This window comes from Camelus dromedarius, chromosome 7 (assembly GCF_036321535.1).
Source record: "Camelus dromedarius isolate mCamDro1 chromosome 7, mCamDro1.pat, whole genome shotgun sequence".
Classification (NCBI taxonomy): Eukaryota; Metazoa; Chordata; class Mammalia; order Artiodactyla; family Camelidae; genus Camelus; species Camelus dromedarius.
This window is the reverse complement of record NC_087442.1, coordinates 5,580,903-5,604,323: the sequence shown is the minus strand read 5'-3', so window position 1 is coordinate 5,604,323 and position 23,421 is coordinate 5,580,903. Positions and strand designations below refer to the sequence as shown.

Here is a 23,421-nt window from a genome sequence, read left to right as displayed (position 1 = left end):
ACCACAAGTTTGTTTTCTATGTCTATGAGTCTTTTTCTGTTTTGTATTTATGCTTTGTTTGTTTGTTTTTGTTTTTGTTTTTGTTTTAGATTCCACATATGAGTGATCTCATATGGTATTTTTCATTCTCTTTCTAGCTTACTTCACTTAAAATGATGTTCTCCAGGAGCATCCATGTTGCTGCAAATGGCGTTATGTTGTCGGTTTTTATGGCTGAGCAGTATTCGATTGTATAAATAAATATACCACCTCTTCTTTATCCAGTCATCTGTTGATGGACATTTAGGCTGTTTTCATGTCTTGAATATTGTAAATAGTGCTTCTATGAACATTGGGGTGCAGGTGTCATCCTGAAGTAGGGTTCCTTCTGGATATATGCCCAGGAGTGGGATTCCTGGGTCATACGGTAAGTTTATTCCTAGTCTTTTGAGGAATCTCCACACTGTTTTCCATAGTGGCTGCACCAAACTGCATTCCCACCAGCAGTGTAGGAGGGTTCCCCTTTCTCCACAGCCTCTCCAGCATTTGTCATTTGTGGATTTTTGAATGATGTTAATTGGATTATTTTTTGTTTATTGCTATTGATTTATATGAGTTCCTTACATATTTTGGATATTACCCCCTAATCAGATAGATGGTTTTCAAATATTTTCTCCATTTCTGTAGGTTGTGAACTGATAGTTTTCTGTAGCCGTATGCTTGGTTTCCCTCTCCCCCAACCCCCTACTTTTGTCTCCAGCGCTATGCTGGAAACTTCTTTTCTGGACTCCTGGACTTCCACAAAGGCTCTCTCATCTGTGGCTTTTTTTTTTTTTTTACCTTTTGTTTATTGAGTTATAGTCATTTTACTATGTTGTGTCAAATTCCAGTGTAGAGCACAATTTTTTGGTTATACATGAACATATATATATTCGCTGTCACATTTTTTTTTTCGCTGTGAGCTATCACAAGATCTTGTATGTTTTCCCCTGTGCTATACAGTATAATCTTGTTTATCTATTCTACATATGCCTGTCAGTATCTACAAATTTTGAAATCCCATTCTGTCCCTTCCCACCCCCCGCCCTCTGTGGGTTATCTTCTAATTCAGTGTTATTCACACATATGTTATACCATTCTGTATTTTCACTGATGAAGTATGAAGGCACCTGTTTGTTTCATACTTTTGGGTTTTGAAAGCCTAATAGGAGATAAATCATATATAAGAATAGTTTAATATGAATTTCTTTCCATATGAGTATCATTAAACATATTCTCATATGTTTAATACGTTTGTTTTTCTCTTGATTCTCTTTATATCTTTTGTCCACTTTTTACAATGGATTGTTGGTCTTTTACCTTTCTATTTCCTAGGAAATCTACATGTTACAGACTAGTCATTTGTCTAGTATATGAGTTACAAATATTTTCTAGTTTGTCATTCAAATTTTACTTTTTTTTAATGTTGATGTGTATCACTGCTATATAGGCAAATTAATCAATAAAGTTATCTGCGTTTTCTGGCTTTTGAATGATGGTTAGAAAGACCTTCCACATGCATGGATTACACATAGTGGAATATTTTTCTGTTTTCTTCTAGGACTTTTAAAATTTATTTTTTGCTAACATTTAAATAATTTATTCATTTGTAATTTATCCTGGTGTTTATCAAGCATTTATCCTGTCTTTCCTGCTTCAACTGAACTTCAGGTTACTAAATACATGAAGAGGGAAAGAAAATCCTAATAGAAATATTCTAGCTACTTAATGGAAAAGAAATGTTAGAATACAATATCACCATTTTAAAATACCTATTAAATCTTCCATCATGATGATCTGTGATCAGTGATCTTTGAGGTTATCATTGTAACTGTTTTGAGGTGCCACAAACTGTACCATATAGGACAGTGAACTTAATTGATAAATGTGTATGTTCTCTCTTGGGGGCTCCCTATGCCTCCAGACACAATAGTATTGAAATTAGGCCAATAATCACCCTATAGTGGCCTCTAAGTGTCCAAATGAAAAGAATAGTCACATGCCTCTCACTTTAAATCAAAAGCTAGAATTGATTAAGTTTAGTAAGGAAGGCATGTCAAACAAGACAGGCTGAAACCTAGGCCTCCTGTGCCAAACATTTAGCCAAGTTGTGAATGCAAAGGAAACGTTCTGGAAGGAAATTAAAAATGCTACTCTAGTGAACACAGAATGACAAGAAAGCAAAACAGCCTTATTGCTGACATGGAGAAAGTTTTAGTGGCCACAACACTCCTTTAAGCCAAAGTGTTAATCCAGAGCAAGGTCCTAAGTCTCTTTAATTCTATAAAAGCTGAGAGACGTGAGGAAGCTATAGAAGAAATTTTAAAGCTAGCATAGGTTTGCTCATGAGGTTTGAGGAAGGAAGGCATCTCCATAACATAGAAGTGCTGATGTAGAAGCTGCAGCAAGTTATCCAGAAGATCTCACTAAGATAATGAATGAAAGTGGCTACGCTAAACAACAGGTTTCCTACGGAGGCAAAACAGCATTATCTTGGAAGAAGATGCCATCTAGGACTTTCATAGCTAGAGAGAAGCCAATGTCTGGCTTCAAAACTCCAAAGGATAGGCTGATTCTCTTGTTAGGGGCTAATGCAGCTGGCGACTTTAAGTTGAAGCCAATGCTCATTTACCATTCTGAAAATCCCTAGGGTTCTTAACAACTATGCTAAATCTACTCTTCCTGTGCTCTAGAAATGGAACAGCAAAACCTGGATGGCACCACATCTGCTTTCAACATGGTTTACTGAATGTTTTAAACCCACTGTTGAGACCTCTTGCTCAGAAAAAAAAAAAAAATCCCTTTCAGAATATTACTGCTCATTAACAATTCACCTGGTCAAGAGCTCTGATGGAGATAATACAACGAGATTAATATCGTTCTCATGCCTGCTAACACACATTTGTTCTGCAGCCCAAGGGTTAAAGAGTAATGTTGACTTTCAAGTCTCGTTATTTAGGAAATACATTTCATAAGGCTATAGCTGCCGTAGATAGTGATTCCTTTGATGGATCTGGGCAAAGCCAATTGAAAAAACCTAGAAAACCATTACAGATGCCATTAAGAATATTCGTGATCCATAGGAAGAAGTCAAAATATCAACATTAACAGGAGTTTGAACGAAGTTGATTCCAACCTTCATGGGTGACTTTGAGGGGTTTAAGACTTTAGCAGAGAAAATAATTGCAGATGTGGCGGAAACAGCAAAAGAACTAGAATTAGAAGTAGAGCCTGTGACTCTACTTCAGAGATGTGACTGAACTGCTGCAACCTCACGATAAAACTTTAAGAGGTGAGAAGTTGCTTCTTAAAGATGAGCGAAGAAAGTGATTTCTTGAGATAGAATCTGCTTCTGGTGGAGATGCTGTGAAGATTGTTGAAACAACAATAAAGGATTTAGAATATTACATAAACTTAATTGATAAAGTAACAGCAGGGTTTGAGGAGACTGACTCCAATTTTGAAAGAAGTTCTATGATGGGTAAAATGCTATCAAACAGCATTGCATGCTACAGAGAAATTGTTCGTGAAAGGAAGAGGTCAACTGATGGGGCAAACTTCATTTTTGTCTTACCTTAAGGAATTGCGACAGCCACCCCAAACCTTAGCAACCATCACCTTGAATTCTCAGCAGTTATTGACACCAAAGCAAGACCCTCCACCAGCAAAAAGATTATGACATGCTGAAGGCTCAGAAGATGATTAGCAGTGATGCAATTTTAAATTAAGGTTTGCATGTTGTTTTTTTAAACAGAATACTATTGCATACTTAACAGACTAAACATAACTTTACATGCACTTGGAAACCAAAAAATTCATGTGACTGACTTTTGATACTCACTTTATTAGGATGGTCTGGAACCAAACCTGCAATGTCTCTGAGGTGTGCTTGCGCAATAAAAACTGTTTCCAAACATAGAACAACAAGCTGCTCTGGACAGATCTCTAAGATGGGTCAAGCAGATGGAAAATAGAAGTAGATGACAAGTGGGATCTCCACAAAAGAATGAGAGACCAAAAATAGTAGATAATTTGAGAAATATAACAGATTCTTTTTATCATTAACTTTTTTCCCCAAAAGATAGTTGGCTCTTGAAGGCAAAACTAGAACAATACATTGTTAAGTTAACATTTTATGTAAATGTAAAATGTATGATAACAATGATGCAGAAAATGGGAGGGAAGGAGTAAAAGAGAATGCTCTGTAGAGCATTCAGCATATGTGAAGTGATATAATATTCTCTGAAGGTAGGAGGTGATAAGTTAATGGTGAATATTATAAGTTGTAGAGCAACCACTAAGAAAATAAAATGAGGTCTACCTAATAAAGTGGAAATAAAATGAGAATTTAAAAATTCACTGGGAAAAAAAAAGGAGAGAAAAAGGAAAAAAAAAAAAAAAGAACAGATGGGACAAATAGAAATAAATAGCAAGATGATGAATTTAAACAAAACCATATCAATAAACATATTAGATGTATACATGGTCTAAATTCTTCAAGTGTAAGACAGATTGAATTAAAGAGCAAGACCTACCCGCATGCTGTCTAAAGGAAATCCCACTTTAACTATAAGGACACAGATAGGTTAAAGTAGAAGAACTGAAGAAGATGTACCACGCATAGATTAAGCATATGAAACCTGCAGCAGCTATAATAATATCAGACAGAGTGGATTCAGAACAGTACCATCTCTACACCACGGATACAGGAGGACCCTTCATCATGGTATATAGGTTAATTCATCAGCAAGACACAATAATGCTAAGTGTGATGCTCTTCAGAAGTAACTGAGCTTCAAAAAACCCCAGAGTGCTCTCTTTGGCAGCACATGTACTAAAATTGGAATGATACAGAGAAGATTAGCACAGCCCCTGTGCAAAGATGACATGCAAATTCGTGAAGCATTCCATATTTTTTGACAAAAAAAAAAAAAACCCGACAAAGACCTACTGTATAGCATAGGGAACTATATTCAATTTCTTGTAATGAGCTGTAATGGAAAAGAATCTGAAAAAAAAAATGTGTATGTATATGTATAACTGAATCCTTTTGCTGTGCACCTGAAACTAACATTGTATGTTGAGTATACTTCAATAAAAAATAAGAATTAAAAAAACTCAGAGAACTTCAAAATTCAAGAAGTAAAAGCTGATAGAAATAGAGAAATACACAAACCCAAATTATAGCTGGGGATTTCAACACTCCTTTGTCAATAATGTATGCTATTTCCTTTTTTTTCCCCCTTAAGATTAAGCACAGAAAAGGGAAGAGGAATTGTGTTTCACAATTCAGATTTCTTCCCATCAAACTCTGACTTGTGGTTTCATTTCCCCATTTCCAACAATCTCATCCTTTAGAAGGTGGGGTGTGGCTGAAGAGGTGCATGAAGGGTCAGGAGGAGATGAATTCTAAGACTTAGGTCATGTTCCAGACCCTGCACAGGAGGTAGCTTGGTATTTGCCATCTAAGATTTCTGGGCCTCAGTTTTCTCTTTTGTCAAAAAAGATAATAGTAGTCTCTTCTGCAGTGGTGTTCCCAGTGTCCCACAAGGCTGGTTCTTGGCATAGCCTGGAAGATATCTACTCTGACCAGGCAGCTGCTTTCAGAATTTTCACCAACATTAGATGCAACTGATCATGCCTGTAGGGTTAGCTATGCCATAAGTGGTGGGCAGAGGCTGGCCAAAGATGAGTAGAGATCGATCTTGCCCATTCTTGAGCAAAATCATCCACATTCAAAATGGAAAAGAAGTGGGTGAGTGGTGAGACCAGGAGACAGACATGGAATAGGGAAAATCATATCTTCCATTCTCTTCAACAACAAAGGCTTTGGAAATGAGTAGAAAAAAAGGGGGAAATGATCATTTACCTCTTCCTTTTCCATCCTTCACTGACAATGTTATGAGTGTTTTCCAAAGTCCCTTTTCAGACTTAGAATTCAACACTAGAGGGCCATCAGGAAGGTCTTTTCTCAGGTTTTGATGATCCTTTAGGGAGTCATGACGCTGCTGATAAGGCAGTGAAGAACATAATTCTGTTACCGTTCTGTTATCAATTTCTAGTTTGATTCCATTGTGGTTAGAGAACCATAATGGTTTTAAGCTTGTCAAGGTTTGTTTCATAACCCAGGATACAATCTATTTTGATGTACATTCCATGTGCACTTGAAAAGAGTGTGACTTCTGCAGTTGCATGGTAGAATGTTCTATAAATATCAATTCCATCCTTTGATTGATGGTGTTATTAGACTCTTCTATATCCTTGCTCATTTACTATGTGGTTGTTTTATCAACTGTTGGGAGAGAGGGGTGTGAAGTCACTGAGTGTAATTGTGGATTTATCTATTTATCCTTTCAGTTCTTTTAGTTTTTGCTTCACAAATTTTGCATCTCTGTTTTTAGGGAAAACACATTTAGGATTGCTTTATCTTCTTGGTGGATTGAACTTTAAGCACTATGTAATGTCCAATGTCCCTCTGTATCTGGTGATTTTCTTAGTTCTAAGTCTATTTTATTTGATATTAATGTAGCCATTTCTTCTTTCCTTTGCATGGTTAATCTTATCCCATCCTTTTATTTTCAACTTGTTTCTACCATATTATTTGAAATGGTTTTCTTGCAGGCAGTATATAGTTGGATCATGTGTTTTAATATACACACCAATCTCTGTCTTTTAATTAGTTTATTTAGATCCCTTACATTTAATATAATTATTGATATGTTACAGCATAAGTCAGCCATTTCATTTTGTGTTTTTTTCTTTGTTATTTCTGTTTTCATTTTTCTATTATCCCTGCTACCTGTGTGTTACTTGAACAATTTTTAGAATTCTATTTTGATTTATATATAGTGTTTTTTAAAATTTACCTTTATATATAGTTTTTAAATGGTTATTCTCGGTATTGTAATAGGTGTACATAACTTATCACAGTCCACCTATGTTATTATGTTACCAGTTTGAATAAAGTAGACAAATTTTACTTCCCTGTACATCCCCTTAACCTCCCCTGTTTACAATATAATTGTCTTAAATTTATTTCCTCTACATAAATTTAGAACCAAATCAGTTAGTGTCATAATATTTTCCTCAACCATCAAACATAATTTAGAAAACTCAAGATGTGAAGGAAAATCTATTTACCCATATTTTTGCTACTTTCTTCCTTTCAGGTACTCCAAGTTTCCTTCTTTTAATTCTTTCCTTTGTGTTCCAGAGCTTCCCTTAGTCATTCTTTTAGAGTAGATCTCCTAGTGATAAATACCCTTGATTAACTTTCCTTTATCTGAGAATACCTTGATTGCCCTCTAATTCTTTTATTCTTTTTGTTTTTGTTTTTGTTTTTAATGGAGGTGCTGGGGATTGAACCCAAAACCTTGTGCATGCTAAGCATGTGCTCTGCCACTGAGCTATTCCCACTCCCTTTGCCCTTCCATTCTTGAAGGAAATTTTCTCTGGCTACAGATTTCTGGGGTGACAGCTCTTTCTTTCAACACTTGAAAAATATTGTGTCACTTCCTTCTGATTTCCATGATTTCTGATAAAAAAAATCTGGAGATGATCCTGTAACACCACGGAGGTCGAGCATGATGTACTTCTTAAGAGTCTGCCAATTCTATCTTCCCTGTCTAAAGAGTAGTAGGATCCAGGCATCTCACTCCCCATTCCACTATGTATTTAGGGTTAGGGAGTAAAAGTCTTCTGGTGTTTCTGAGTTTGTCTTTCCATATCAGCCACTCCATGATTACCCTTCATTTGAATGTCACTCAGCTCTACAGTGAGCCTCAGTTTGCTTTGGTTTTGGTCAGCAGCTGGCCTCCAGGACTAATGTCCTCCCTAGGTCATTGCTGCCACCACCATGCCATCCTCAGAGGAGAGCGATGTGGGGGCAGCTTGCCTCTTACTGCCCTGCTTACCCACACTTATGTAAGACTTGCCACTGCATCTCCCTGGATGGAAGCAATATGTAATTATTTTGTGTTGACCAGGGTTAAGAAGAGAGAATCACAACAGGAAAGATATAGTAGTTTCCCAGGGCTGCTGTAACAAAGTACCACAAACTGGGTGGCTTATAATAACAGACATTTACCCTCTCACAGTTCTGGAGGCTAGAAGTCCAAAATAAAGGTGTTAACAGGGCCATGCTCCCTCTGAAGACTGTAGGGGAGGAACTTTCCCTGTCTCTTCCAGCTTCTAGTGGCCGCAGGTGTTCCTTGGCTTGTAGCAGCATCACTCCAATCTCTGCCTCTGTCTTCTCATGACTGTCTTCCCTCTGCAAGTGTCTGTGTCCAGTTTCCCTCTTCTAATAAGGATACCAGTTGTAATGAATTAAAGCTCATCCTAATGGTCTTATCTTAACAACCAAATCTATAAAAACCTTGTTTCCAAATAAGGTCACATTCATAGGTACTGGGGGTTAGAACTTCAATATCTTTTTTTAGGGAACACAATTCAAGGCCTACGAGGGGAGAAAGGCTTAAAAAGTGAAACTGAATATAAATGTTAACAGAGAACAAGAACTGAAGCTAAAACCCTCTTAAGGACACTCTCCTTAGCCCACTCCAGTTTCTGGACATTTCATGTAAATGGAATCATATTTATGTGGCCTTTGTATCTGCCTTCTTTCACTCAGCCTAATGCTTTCATTCACATTGTGGCATGTATCAGTAGTCCATTCCTTTTCATGGCTAAGTAATATTCCATTGTATGAATACACCATATTTTGTTAATCCGTATGTCAGTTGATTTGGGTTGTTTCCATTCTTTTGGCTATTATGAATAATGCTGCTTTACCATTCATGTAGAAGTTTTTGTATGAGCATAAGTTTTCAATTCTTTTGGATATATACCTAGGAAGTGGAAATACTGAGTCATATGGTAACTCTAACTTTAACTTTTTGAAGGAAATGCCAAACTGTTTCCCACAGAAGGTGTGCCATTTACATTCTCACCAGCAATGTTTAAGGGTTCAATTTCTCCACATCCTTATCAGTATTCATCTTTTCTTTTTGTTTTTTAAATTATAACCATCCCAGTGAGTATGAAGTGGTATCTTATTTTGGTTTTGATTTGAATTTCCCTAATAACTAATGATGTTCAGCATCTTTTTATGTGTTTATTGGCCATTTGAGTACCTTACTTGAAGAAATTCCTATTCAAATATTTTGGTCATTTAAAATTAGGTTATTTGTCTTTTTACTAGAGAGTTGTAAGAGTTCTTCATATATTCTGGATATTAGATCTTTATCAGATATATGGTTTGCAAGTATCTTCTCCCACTCTGTAGGTTGTCTTTTCACTTTTTTGATAGTGTTCTTTGATGGGCAAAATTTTTTAATTTTGATGAAATACAATTTATCTATTTTTCTTTGGTTGTTTGTGTCTTTGGTGTCATATATTAGAAACTACTGCCCAATCCATGTCCATGAAGATTGACACTTGTGTTTTCTTTTAAGGGTTTTGTGGTTTTAACGCCTATACTTAGGTCTGTGATCCATTTGGGGTTATTATTCTTATATAATGCTCGATGAGGATCCAAACTCATTATTTTGCTTGTGGAAATCCAGTTGTCCCAGCTCTTTCTGTTGTTTTTATCTAGTTATCTGTTTCAGATACTCTTCATGGCATCATTATCCTTTTGTGTCTATCTTGTATATATGCAGCCCCCAACACACTGCCTATAATGCCCTCTCCTCCCCAGTGTACACTGGGTTCCAGCCTTAGTGGGATGTATATTGAACTAGGCAATTGTCTTCCCTCTGGGATCCCTGGCATGTCCCACCCCACATTCCTATCAGCTCAATCACAGTCACTTAGGAACTTCCTAGGCTTCATTCCTCCCCAAAGGAAGAGCAAGAATTGAATGTTTCTCATTATTTGGGTCACGGGTTAAAACCTTTCATTGCTCACCCCCAACACTTTGTCATTCTATTTTCACATTTATTTTCACCAGTGACCCTCCCTTTTCTCAGCAGAGTGACAATGGCAGGGGTTTTGTTTGTTTACTCCAAGAGTATATTGAAAAGTGAAGAAGACCCAAATCAGTATCTCATCTCAGGGCCTCTGCTGGCATCTGCACACAACCCCTTAAATCAAAATGACCTTTGTAGCTGAGGAAACTTCAGGTCTCAGCATTTGGCATTGGTGTTCCTGTAAGTGTTTGCAGTGGCGTCTATGCAGGGTTCGTGAGCCTCGCTTTCCAATATGTGCTCAGCTGTTGCAGACCATTTTCTCTTTTCACAGGTCTCTTTAGTGATCTGAAGTCATCAGTGACCCGAGAATCTCTGGCTGTGAAGGCAGTGGGCAGAGGATGCTGTAGGGAAGAGATCTGGAATTACACAGCTGTATCAGAGATGAGCTTGTGTTTGCGTGTGAAGACGGTGGGGACAAAGCAAGTGTAGGTGGAGAGACAGGGAGGCACAGTTAGGACTGACAACACAGGCTAACCGGCTCATTTTTCCTGGGCTGGAGAGCTGGTTCTCCCAGATAGGCATAGGACAGAAGGAGATGACTCTATACCCTATCATTATATCACTGGTTCTCAGCCCACAAAGACCTATTTATCCTTTATTTTGAGATTGAAATAAAAGAAAAATCTCTAAACCTCTTACATTGTTTTGATTTATCCCTGAATTGAAAAGCATGTCCTAACTTACCCTGTGACTGTGTAAGCCACTGAGAAAACTTCTCCTGGGAAGGAGACATTCTGCAGACTTTTCTCAATGGCCCCTAGGAAGTCAAGTGTCTAGTGATGGTCTCCTGGAACTTGCAGAAGCATCCACATTCAAGCTGCCGAGGGGTGTGAATGGGGATGCACAAGGAGACATTCCCCTGCTGGTAAAGATGGGCAGGTCTGCTCCAATGTCTTCTCTCCTTACCGTCACACACTTGAGTGTGTAGGTGCATAGTTTTTATAGGTGGGGTTAGTAATGACAGTAGCATTTTGTTAAGTGGGCAGATAAGGCAGCTGAACAGACATCTACAGATATTAATTTCTTTTAACACAGTGTGATTGTCCAGGATATTTATTTATTCGATTCAGTTCAATTCAAACCAACAAGTCTGTACACAGGCTCTGCTCTGTGATGCTTCTGCCCTTGGTCCTGTGGGGAGTCTGGGAATGAGAGGACCGATGTTCCTCATCTGCTGTCAGGAGCAAAGACAATTCAATGCCAGGAGAGAATCAAAGGCAGTCTGAGGTCAGTGGCTGTTTGGCTTCAGGAAAGGACTGCCAGGTCACAATGGAAGGTTTCAGGTGGGAGATAGGACCTGGAAGGATTCTGAAGCTGGTAGATTAGGCGAGGTGAGAGAGGAAAGGAGAGGACATGGGCCCTGAAGGCACAGAGCACCAGAGATGAATGTGATGATCAGTTAATGGGTCAAAGTCTTATCTACAGTCTCAGGACTGACCTTATCAAGTCATCAGGACGGTACCTGGAGATCTGCTGGTACAAGGCCACTGTGCCCAGCAGGATGGCCAAGCCGAGGCTCCACCTTATCCAGGGCCACTCCCACAGCCAGGCCAACAGCCAGAGTTTCTGCTGCTTCTGCACGCGGGTGGCCACTCTCTCTGCCACCTTGCGGAGCCTCTCCTCGGAGCAAGCGCCCCCCAGGGCCTGCGCCAGGCTGTACACATCATTGGTGTAGGGGGCGCCGCCGTGGTCCCTCACCAGGCCCTCCACCAGCCGCATCAGCTCCATCACCTGCGCCTCCCGCTCCGCGCCGGTGGCTCGGTTGTCGAAGGCACAGAATCGGCCCCCACACTCGGCCACCAGCTTCCTCAGCGCGCGGTTCTCCGTGTCACGCACATAATCTTGCAGCGAGTCCCCCGCCAGGTCCTCCTTGTGGGTGAAGACCACGATGGTGCGCGCCACGATGCCGTCTCCGAACAGTGCCTTCACCCCACTCCAGGCCTGCTGGTCCTGGGCGGTGAAGCGGCCCAGCTGGGTCACCAGCAGCAGGACATGAGGCCCGGGGGCCGAGAGCAGGTAGCAGCGGCCTCTCTCCCTGCACCCGGGGTCTGTCTGGGAGACTTCGGAGCTGAAAAGGTCTGGGGTGTCAATGATCTCTATGTCCCACGTGGCCCACCTGCAGCTCCCCACCATGCAGGTTCTGGTCACCGCCGTGGGCCCGAGCCTGGAGACGAAGTGCTTCTGGCCCAGGATGCAGTTTCCCGTGGCGCTCTTCCCTGCCCCCGTCTTCCCAGCCAGGAGGAGCAGCAGCCTGGGCTCCTGCCCCGCCGCCGTGTCATCTTCTAAACCTGTGAGCACCAATTACCTGTGAGCTTCCGAACCTTAAAGCAACATGTCCTGCCTGGTACCTGGTCTCCTGGGCCCCTTTTGAACAGAGGAGAGCAGAATGCCTTCAACTTGTGCTTTGTGGATCAGACCTTTACTGAGTGACCTGGTCCGAGATTTGTCAACTCTGGGGGATCTTTTTCCATCTATTTCTTCCCTCTTTGGCCTCACACATGCACCTGTAGGTGCTTGAGCACCTGGTGAACGTTTCTCTAGAGGACACCCCTCTATAATACAGGTCATTCCTCCATCTGACATTATCTGTCATCCACACTGTGCAGACCTGGTCCCTATTGGACCACTTCAGTGGCCTCTATGATACTTTCCCAGATGCCCTCCCACTGAAGAAAGGCAGGAGGTGCCCTGGGCTTGGCAGTGAGGGCTGTCTGGAGTCCGACATCCTGGGTTTGAATCACAGCCTCACCCTCTGCCAGTGATGTAACTTTGGGAAGCTGCTTAATCTGAGTGTTAAACGTCTTCTGCACAAATGGGATCAGTACTACAGAGCTGTCCTCATGGGGTTGTTGGGAGGATAAGATGAAACCATCTCTTCTTCCCTCTCCCTCTCTTTCCCTCCTCCTCCTCCTCTCCTCTCTCTTAAACCTGCTGCCTAGTAAGATACCTGTTTAACCCTCCACCCTTGTTCTCTAACACATTCTACCTGGTGAATCATGTTCCCTCCAGCACATGATTTGATGCCCTCTACATCCCCTTCTGTGGAGACCAGAGTAGGTTTATTCATTTTACTTTGGGAACAGAGGTGAAGATTAGTCAAAGAATTTAATGTCTCACAGCAAAGCAGGGGCAGAGATCTAGGTCCAACACCAAAGCCAGTGCTCTTCCTGTTTCATCCCAGCATCGAGAAACTTTTGGATTTCTCTCTGTTCAGTCTTAAGTTAGCTCATTTCCCTTATTACCCAGAGCTCACACTTGGGGGCAGATTCACTTTGTGAGATATGCTCTTACCATAGGCACTTTCTTCACCTCGTGCGGTCTTCTGTCTTCTCATGATTACCTGAAAGAGTCCCAAACACACTTTGTTGGTTCATTCATTCATTTGTTCACTCGTTTATTCATCAAATTGATGTAATTATGTACAATGTGTCAGGCAAAGTCTAAGGAGCTGGTGACGCCACAGTGAAGAGCTCATAGTTCCCGCCATCCCTTGAGTATCAGAATTTAGGGAAGACATTGGGAGAGCCTGGTCTGGGGTCAGAATGAAACTGTGGGGACATTTGGGAGTTTTTGGGTTCTGTCTTTCAGGGCCTCCAAATGCAAAGAACAAAGGGGAAATTATAACACTTATTTTATGTCAATGTGGAAACTTTATATATTAATTTTTTCCCAGTAATTCCAATTCTAGGTATGTAACTGGAGAAAAACCAAAACACCAATTCAAAAAGATACATGCAACCCAATGTTCATAACAGCATTATTTAAAATAGCCAAGATATGGAAGCAAACCAAGTGTTCTTCAATAGATGAATGGATAAAGATGTGGTATACATATAAAATGGAATATTACTCAGTTATAAAAAGGAATGAAATCTCTACATTTGCAACAACGTGGATGGACCTGGAGCGTCTTATGCTTAGTGAAATAAGTCAGAGACAGAAAGGCAAGTACTATATGTTTTCACTTATATGTGGAATCTAAAAAACAAAACAAACAAATAAATATAACAAAACAGAAACAGACTCACCAATACAGAGAAAAAATTAGTGGTTACCATTGGGGAGAGGGGTGGGGGGAAGGACAAGATAGAGGAAGAGGGTTAAGAGGTACAAATTACTAGGTACAAAGTAAACAAGATACAAAGATGCAATGCACAGGGAATATAGCTAATATTTTATATTAAATTTATATGGAGCATAATCTAAATATATAGACTCACTACGTTGTATACCTGAAACTAATATAATATTGTAAGTCAACTACACTTCAATTAAAAATAAGTAATGAACAAATAAGTCTAAATATGATCTGTGTGCTAGAGAAACTGGGATACTCCCCTCCAACTCCTATTGTTCTTATCTCCAAACCTGAAGCTTCTCAAAGTAAAGCGATTACACCAGTCAAACATCACTTAATATAATTAAACATTCTGTGGTCAAGTTTGCCTGATCACAAGAGCACCTGAACACAAGCGTACAGTCTCTACTTGGTCTCCTTCTCCAGCCTCATTTCCACCTAGTCCCCCACCCAATCAGCTACTTTACAAACAACAGATTTCAGGGCCTTTTCCAACCCACCTTGTACTTTCCCTCCTACGACCATTTGTCCCCTCTCTCATTTCTGCCTGAGTCCTGTCTGGGCCTCACCGAACATTTTAAATTCTACCTCCTCATGTCGTCCACCTGGTTCCCACAGCAACCTGTGTTCTTCCCCATTGGCACCACACACAAAGGAAATCAAAGGCAGAGGTTGGCTGAATAAACTGCCTTTGACCAAAGGACTCAGATGACAGATTTGCCTAGAACTCAATCCAAAGCTGTTCATATATTTGCAGTAACTCTCGTGTCACCTCACCAAAGCCTTCAGTAAAGTGCACCCCATGGGCAAATCACATAATGTGATTGGTTATTTTGTGTGTGAAAATCAACCAACTCCCTTAATTAACACCAGAGCAGAAATGGAGAAACAGCCACAAAATTCAGAGCAAAGAGCAAGAATTTAGCTAAAGCAAGCAAATTGTTGTAAAAGATGGAAATGATAAAGTGTGTTACTGAAAATCCATAGAACTCTCAGGTCGGCCCCTTGGAACTTCCCACAAAGTTTGGAATGGAATTTGACAAGTTCTTCTGATGTTCTTAACAGCTGAAATCTTGGGTTACAAAGGTGTCTAGTTATTGGAAAATGTAAAGCTTGTAGACTCCTTTGTCTTAAAACTCCAAGGGATCAAAGTTTATTTAGCTAGTCCAGCACTTCTTGAACCTGGCATCTTTTGGAATTACTTAGAGGATTATTTAAAATGTATATTTCTTAGAAAATTTTATTCATATATTTGTACTTAAAAAAAAAAAGTACTCCTTGCACCAATTGATTCTAAGTCATTCAGCCCATAACCTGAGTTTTTCAGTCAGTTATCCTAATCCCACCCCTTCATTATACGGGAGAGATGAGGAAAGTAAGATGGCACAGCAGCCCCCAGAGTCCAGATCAGCTTGGACTGGGGAGCAGATGTTCAAGGACATGTGTAGGGCAAGGGATGAGGACCATGTTCAAAACCTTAGTTGTCTCCTGCAAGGCCCTACAGTGGATAGATAGCGCTAAGGACTGTGGAGTGTTTGGGGGGGGGGGGGTTCAGCTCAGATCTACACAGAACTTTCACTTTGTAACTTGTTCTGAAGTTAGATTGGTTTATGTGTCCCCAGCAATATCTTTTGTCTTTGCTGAATATGCATTTGGGAAGTGTTTATTGCCTTCTAAAGTGTGTATTGTTCTCTGCAGGAGTTCTAGCAAACACTTTTCTTATTTATCTGGGGTGGGTGGGTAGGGAAGGAGAGAGAATTTAGTCCCATACAAGAGTGTGTGCACTCCAGAGCTGCAGACAATGCTCACCACTTCTTCTAAACTTTCTCCACTTGAAACTCAGAGCATCTTTACAGACCTGGACGTGTGAAGTTACTCTTTCTAGGTCCTGCACCCCTTTCTCATACTCACTAAAATGTAGCTGCTTACTCAGCAAGCTTCATCCAGGCAGAGCTCTTCCTATTCCTCCCAGTTCCTACTCCCTGGCTGGCTCCTCCCTTGGGCTCACCTTTCCTGCAGAATTGGTGATGGGCTCTAACGCAGACTCCGGGGAGCTCCCAACCTGCTGCCTGTCCTTTGACAGTGGGTGCCGCAGCGGGCTGCTTCCTCCCAACACACGGAGGAAGTCACTTTGCCTCTCAGAGCTCAGGAAGCTCAGGGAGGGAGGGCCCAGTGGTGATGACTTAAAGAGACAGAAGCACTGACCAGTGAGGTAGTGGGTATATCGTGTTGTCACTGCAAACCCACCCGCTGCTTTGGGATATGGTAATGTTTTCCAAAGTTTCCTGTGACACCAGCATCTTGTCCCCAACAGGGGCTATAAGCTTAGAGGAGAAGAGCATTTTAGGTTTCTGAGGCCTCTTTTCATTTCTGGTCTTTGACCAATAATCTAATGTCCAATTGCCTTTTGGTTTTTAGTCATTTTTCTCTAAAATGGCCTCTTGAGGGTCTCCTTCTGCAAGATAGGAATCCTTGACTGACATCAGTGTGGACAATGCCACCAAAGTGGTCCCAACTGCCAAGAACATCATATACAAAATCTTATCATTCTGAAAGAAAAGGAGGCTTTCCCAGCTATTAAAAATAGGACAACAGAGAGAAGATGGAAAATTTTTATATAGGGTTCAGTCCATCTATCTCTGTTGGTACCTCCAACTCAAGTTACTGTTTCTCCTCTCAGCAGGGTCATGGGAAAGATGAGTAAAATAGCTACTCATTGTGTGGAGAGAAGGATTTTGGTGATACTGTTCCCAACCAGGGTTCATGGACCCCTTAATCAGAAATTGATAAGAGGCCAGATGAGAAATTCAGGTAACTTACTGGGACTTGTGCTGCAGCCCGAGGGAGTGAAAACAGGTAACATGTTCCCTTGCTCGCTCCCTGAGTTGGGGTGAGCTGGTCCTTTAAATGGGGAGGGTAGGGGCGGATCTACTGGTTGGGCCAGAGGGGTAGCTGAGGTGGTCTGCCCGCCCCTTTGGTGATGCTGTGTGCAGAAATCATGCTTAGTACCCTGCTTTTGCTCTGAACACCTCAGAAGTGGCAGTTGGGTTTTTGGTCTTTTTGTATCTTGTTGTTAATAATTTGCCCCAACTGTACATGTACACAGTTATTTTTAGCCCCTTCTAGTTTCTTTGTATTCTGTTGCTCGAGGAGATGTTTGTCCAGGTGTAAGCACTGCAGCAAAGGGTCCCAGGTCTCAGGTCCCAGCCTGTCTCAATATGGGCCCTGGACGTTGTTAAGTCATTAACAATCTATGTGATCTTGCCTAACTCACTTCAACTGTCTGGAGTTGACTTTCCATGTATGTAGTGAGGGGATTAATTTAATCTGAAGCTAATGGCTAGGGTCTGATTTTCACCCATTCTTGCCAGCTCATTATCTCTAGTAAAGACCCCAAATCCCAATGACCTGCACCTGATTTCCCCCACCCCTGCATCTCCTTCAGCTTTATCGGGATATAACTGATATATAACATTGTGTAGGTTTAAAGTGCATGATGTATTGATTTGATACACTTATATATTGCAAAATTATCACCACCATAACATTAGCTAACACTTGCATCATGTCACATAATTACCATTTCTTTTTGGTGATGAGAACATTTAAGGTCTACTCTCTTAGCAACTTTCAAGTATATAATACAGAATTACACTATAATCACTGTGCTGTGCATTAGATCCCCAGACCTACTCATCTTCTAACTGGTGGTTTGTACCCTTTGGCCAATATTTTTCTATTTCTCCCATTCCCCAGATCCTGGTAAACACTATTCTCTCCATTACTAGAAGTTCAGCTTTTAAAAATTCCACATCAAAAAGTTATATCATACAGTATTTGTCATTCTCTCTCTGACTTATTTCACTTAGCAAATGCCCTCAAGGTCTATCTATGCTGTTGCAAATGGCAAAATGTCCTTCTTTCTCATGCCTGAAAAATATTCTAGTGTGTGTGTGTGCATGTGTGTGTGTATGCGCGTGTGTCTATTTATCCATACACAGACCCTTAGATTGTTTTCATATCTTGGCTGTTGTGAATAATGCTGCAATGAACATGGGAGTGCAGATATCTCTTCAAGATCCTGTTTTAATTTTCTTTAGATAGATATCCAGAAGTCTGATTGCTGGATCATATAGTAGTTCTAGTTTAAATTTTTTGAGAAACCTCACACTGTTTTTCATAGTGGCTGCACCATGACTAGCACCCAAAGGTTTCCTTTTTCCACATCTTCACCAACACTTGTTATCTCTTGTCTTTTTGATTATGGCCATTCTAACAGGCATGAGGTGATATCTTGTGATTTGAGATTTGCATTTCCCTAATGATTAGTGATGTTAAGAACACTTTCATGTACCTTTTGGCTATTTGTATGTCTTCTTTGGCAAAATGTCTATTTAGTTTGTCTACCCATTTTAAAATTGGATTGTTTGGTTTTTTTTCTACTGAGTTGTATGAGTTACCTGTACATTTTGAATTTTTACCTCTTGTCAGATATATGATTTACAAATATTTTCTACCATCCCATAAGTTGTCTTTTCATTTTGTTGGTTTTTTTGTTTGTTTGTTTGCTGTGTAGAGATTTTTTAGGTTGATGTAGTCTCACTTACTGATTTTTGCTTTTGTTGTTTGTGCTTTTGGGGTCAAATAAAAAAAATCATTGCCAAAACTTATGTCAAGGACCTTACGCCCTATGTTTTCTAGGAGTTTTATGGTTTTAGGTCATATGTTCATGTCTTTAAGCTGTTCTGAATTCATGTCTGTGTGTGGTGTATGATAAGAGTTCAATTTCATTCTGTTGCGTGTGCTATCCAGTTTTCCCAATACCATTTATTGAAGACATTCTTCTTTCTCCCGTATATTCTTGGCTCATTTGTAATAAACGAATTAATCATATATACATGAATTTATTTCTGGGATCTGTGTTCTGTTTTATGTGTTTGTTTTTGTGTCAATACTATACTGTTTTGATTAGTATAGCTTTGCAATATGGTTTGAAATCAGAAAGTGTGATGCCTCTAGTTTTATTCTTCTTTCTTAAAATTGCTTTGGCTATTCAAGATCTTTTGTGTTTCCATACAAATTTTAGGATTACTTTTTCTATTTCTGTGAAAAACACCATTTATAGGAATTGCATTAAATCTGTAGATCTCTTTGGGTAGGATGGGCATTTTAACAATATTAATTCTTTCAATCTATGAGCATGGAATACCTTTTCATTTATTTGTGTCTTTCAATTTCTTTCATCAATGTCTTATAGTTTTCAGTGTACAGATCTTTTACCTCCTTGGTTAAATTCACTCCTAGGTGTTTTATTCTTTCTGATGCTATTGTAAATGGGATTGTTTTCTTAATTTCTCTTTCTGATAAATCATTATTAGTGTATAGAAATGCAGCTGATTTTTGTATATGATTTTTGTATCCCACAACTTTACTGAATTTGCTTTTACTTATCAGGGTTTTGTGTGTGTGTGTGTGGATTCTTTAAATTTTTCTATGAGATCATGTCATCTGAAAATAAAGACAATTTTACTTCTTCTTTCTTGATTTAGACATCTGTTATTTCTTTTTCTTGCTTAATTGCTTTGCCTAGGACTTCCACTACTATATTGAATAAAAGTGGCAAGAGTGCGCATACTTGTATTTTTCCTGATCTTAGAGGAAAAGCTTTCAGCTTTTCCCTGTTGAGTATAACAGTGGGCTTATTGAATATGGCCTTTATTATGAGAGATATGTTTCCCTTATACCTAGTTTGTTGATAGTTTTTATCATGAAAGGATGTTAAATCTTCTCAAATGCTTTTTCTGTATCTATTAAGATGATCAGCTGATTTTTATTCTTCATTTTGTTAATTTGGTATATTACATTAATTGATTTGTGAATGCTGAACCGTCTTTGCATTCCTTTTCACCCTGTTTTTGAACAGTGTCTTTTCTTACCTAATTACCTTAGCTAGAACCTTTGGTATAAAAGTTGAAATGAAGCGACAAGAGCAGATATCCTTGTCTTATATCTAATCTTAGCAGAAAAGCTTTCAGTCTCTCATCATTAAGTATGGTGCTAGTTGTAGAATTATCACAAATGCCTTTTACCACGTGTGGAAGTTTCTTTCTCTTCCTAGTTTGTTGAGTGTTTTTTACTATGAAATGCTGTTCAAGTTTCTCAAATGCTTTTTCTAAATCTATTGAAATGATAACTTTTTTCCTTTATATGATTGATATAGCTTACTACATTAATAGATGTTAAACCAATATTGCATTTCTGGGATAAATTCCACTTTTTCATGATGTATACTCCTTTTTATATATTGCTGGATTCCCTTTGCTTGTATTTTGTTAAGGAGTTTTGCATCTATATTAATAAAATATATTGGTATGTAGTTTTATTGTGATGTCTTTTTCTCGTTTGGTATCAGGATAATACTGGCATTATGGAATGAGTTGGGAAGTGTTCTTCCTCTTCTATTTTTTGGAAGGGTATGTGAAGAATTGACATTAATTCTTCTTAGATGTTTCGTAGAATTCATCAGCGAAGCCATATGGGCCAAGGTTTTTGTGGGGGTTTTTTTTAGTAATTTTTTTTTATTAGTAATTGAATATCTTACGTGTTATAGATCTATTCAGACTTTCTATTTCTTCTTGATTCAGCTTTGGTAGTTTATAAATGTGTCTATTTTATCTAAGTTATTTAATTTGTGGGACATGACATTGTTCATACTATTTCCTTTTATAATTGCTTTATTTCTGTAAGCTCAGTAATAATGTTTCCTCTTTCATTCATGATTTTAGTAATTTAATTCTCCATCCATATATGTATATGTGTATGTATGTATGTGTGTGTGTGTGTGTGTGTGTGTTTTTCCCAAACTAGCTAGAGATTTGTCAGTTTGTTGATCTTCTCAAAGAACCATGTTTTGGTTTTATTGATTTTCCATATTGTTTTTCTATATTCTAGTTAATTAATTTTCACTCTTATATTTATTATATTCTACTTCTGGTTGCTCTTAATTTCTTACTGCCTTAATATGAAGTATTAACTTACTGGTTTGAGATCTTTCTTCTTTGTTTGATATAAGTATTTCCAGTTATAAAATTTCCTTGAAGCATTTATATTAACAATTATAAATGTATGAACTTAACAACTGAGCCCCAAAATACATGAAGCAGAAAATAACAAATCACAGGGAAATACGCTATTCAACAATAATAGTTGTAGACTCCAATACCCCACTAAAATTGCTTTAGCTGCATTCCAGAAGTTTTGCTATGTTGTTTCTTTATTTTCATTCATTTCAAAGTATTTATAATTTCTCTTTTGATTTCTTCTTTGGCTCATTGGTTATGTAAGATTGTGTTGTTTAATATTCACATATTACTGAATTTCCCTTTTTTCTGTTTTTGGTTTCTATTTTTACTCCATTTTGGCTGAAGAATATACTATGTATGATTTCAAGTCTCTTAAATTTATTGAGGCTTGTTTTATGGTCTTATCAGTAGTCTATTTAGAAGCATATCCCTTGTGTACTTGAAAAGAATGTATATTTTGCTGATGCTGGGTGCAATATTCTTGTGTTAGACCTAGTTGATTTATAGTGTTGGTCACATCTTCTACTTCTTTGTTGACTTTCTTAGTGGGGTATTGGAGTCTACAACTATTATTGTTGAATAGCGTATTTCCCTGTGATTTGTTATTTTCTGCTTCATGTATTTTGGGGCTCAGTTGTTAAGTTCATAAATTTATAATTGTTATATTTTAAAATCTATTGATTCTTTTTTTTTTTTTTCAAATCCATTGATTCTTTCTTCTGCTGGTTCAAATCTGCCATTAAGCTCCCTGCGGTAAAATTTTAAATTTCAGTTATACTTTTCAACTCCAGAATTTCCATTAAAAAAAAATTTCTACCTCTTTATTGACATTCTCCATTTGATGAGATAATGTCATCATAGCTTCCTTTATTTCTTTAAGTGTAATTCATTCAGCTCTTTAAATATATTTATAATTGCTGCTCTGAAGCCCCATCTGAAGTCGTATATCTGGGCCCTCTGATAGGCGTTTTCTGTTGCCTGATTTTTCAAGTATATTTGTCCTACTTTCTTGTTTCTTTGTATGTCTTGTAGTTTTTGTTAAAACTGGGCATTTTGGGTAACACAGTGTAGAAACTCTGGATATGGATTCACCTACTGCTTTTCTGGGGCTTGAATTGCTGTTGTTCCATATTTGTTTAGTGCCTTGGCTAGACTATTCTGGTGAAATTTCCCATGCAGTGTGAAATTTCTGACATTGCTCCTCAGAGGGCACAGCCAGGGTATAGTCACCTGAGATGACAATAGTTTTAGCAGTGTTCTCTTTGAATATCTTTTTCCCTAATCTCTCTGTTAGTCTGTGTGTCTCTGTTGGTATTACACCCAGCTGTTAGTCTTACTAATTGCCTGTTGATTGCACTCCAGTTTTGACAATGCCTATGGACATAAATTGCTCCAGTCTGATCTAATTAAATTTAGTTTCCTTTGCAGGGGTAGTTTTTGTGGCCAGTCTTTCAGATTTTCTCTGACCTAGAAGGACTCTTCTTACCTGTCTATTTTTCTGGGTCTTGCTGGTAAACTTGTTGGCCTGTGGTTTCTCTTATGGCTCTCATAGGGTTGCCAGTCTCCTATAAGTTTCTTACCACTAAAATCTTCATTATTTTCAGAGTACACTTTGACTTGAACTTCCCATACTCTATTTCAAATAATTATTTCCTTTGGGGAGGGCTTTGGAGTTTTCATAACAGAAACTTTGAAATACCTTTCTTCCTGGACAAAATCTTTGAGCCTCAGCACCAGGTCCAAAGCAGGGGATGGTAGCCTCTGGTCTTCTCAATTTGCCTCTTTCAGCATGGAACCTCTATCATATGAGGGAGCTAGAGCATAGGCAATTGGGACAGGTCATTCCTGGGGTAGAGCCTTTCCCCTATGAATAGAGGAGGATTGGGGTATGGTTGGCTGCACTCACTAGGAGTTTAGTCTCTGCAGCTCAGAGCTGGAGGAGATGGGAAATGTTACCAGCCTTCCCCCATTGGTAAGATACTATACTCAGATAGCTAGCTGGTGGGAGAGGAAGTCTCATCTCCTTGGCCACCCCTGCCCAGAATGGAGCTCCCTTCAAGCAGAACCAAGGGTGGGTTGAGGAAGAAGGAAGAAGGTCATGGGTCAAGTATGATGCAGACTTTCACTGTTCTTACTAAGATTCAGTTGACTTTTTTATGAATAAATATTTCTTCATTTGCTATAGATCTTAGGACAACTTTTAGAGACTGCAATTGTTTTAAAAAAGTAATTTCCACCAGTTATGGTTGTCTCACCAGCAATAGGTCTGCAGGGT

At 39.1% G+C, this 23,421-nt stretch overlaps 1 protein-coding gene and 1 non-coding gene across 3 annotated transcripts; one reads left to right on the top strand and one right to left on the bottom strand.

The window, feature by feature from the left end:
• Positions 1-4,828: 4,828 nt before the first annotated feature.
• LOC116154155 (U6 spliceosomal RNA) lies at positions 4,829-4,935 on the top strand. The gene has a single exon (XR_004138040.1). It is a non-coding gene; the product is annotated as a U6 spliceosomal RNA (small nuclear RNA).
• A 5,071-nt stretch (positions 4,936-10,006) lies between these two features.
• Positions 10,007-16,203, bottom strand: LOC105085213 (GTPase IMAP family member 1). 2 transcript variants are annotated; one of them, XM_031455647.2, is made up of 4 exons: positions 16,073-16,203; positions 13,278-13,326; positions 11,425-12,274; positions 10,007-10,327 (listed from the first exon to the last, which is right to left on the bottom strand). In XM_031455647.2, exons 2-4 carry the CDS (start codon positions 13,318-13,320, stop codon positions 10,264-10,266), a joined length of 957 nt encoding a protein of 318 aa, XP_031311507.2. In that variant the 5' UTR covers positions 13,321-13,326; positions 16,073-16,203; the 3' UTR covers positions 10,007-10,263. The 2 variants fall into 2 exon arrangements, with proteins under 2 accessions (XP_031311507.2, XP_064343289.1); XM_064487219.1 differs by lacking the exon at positions 16,073-16,203 and adding an exon at positions 14,653-14,674.
• Between the last annotated feature and the right edge of the window lie 7,218 nt (positions 16,204-23,421).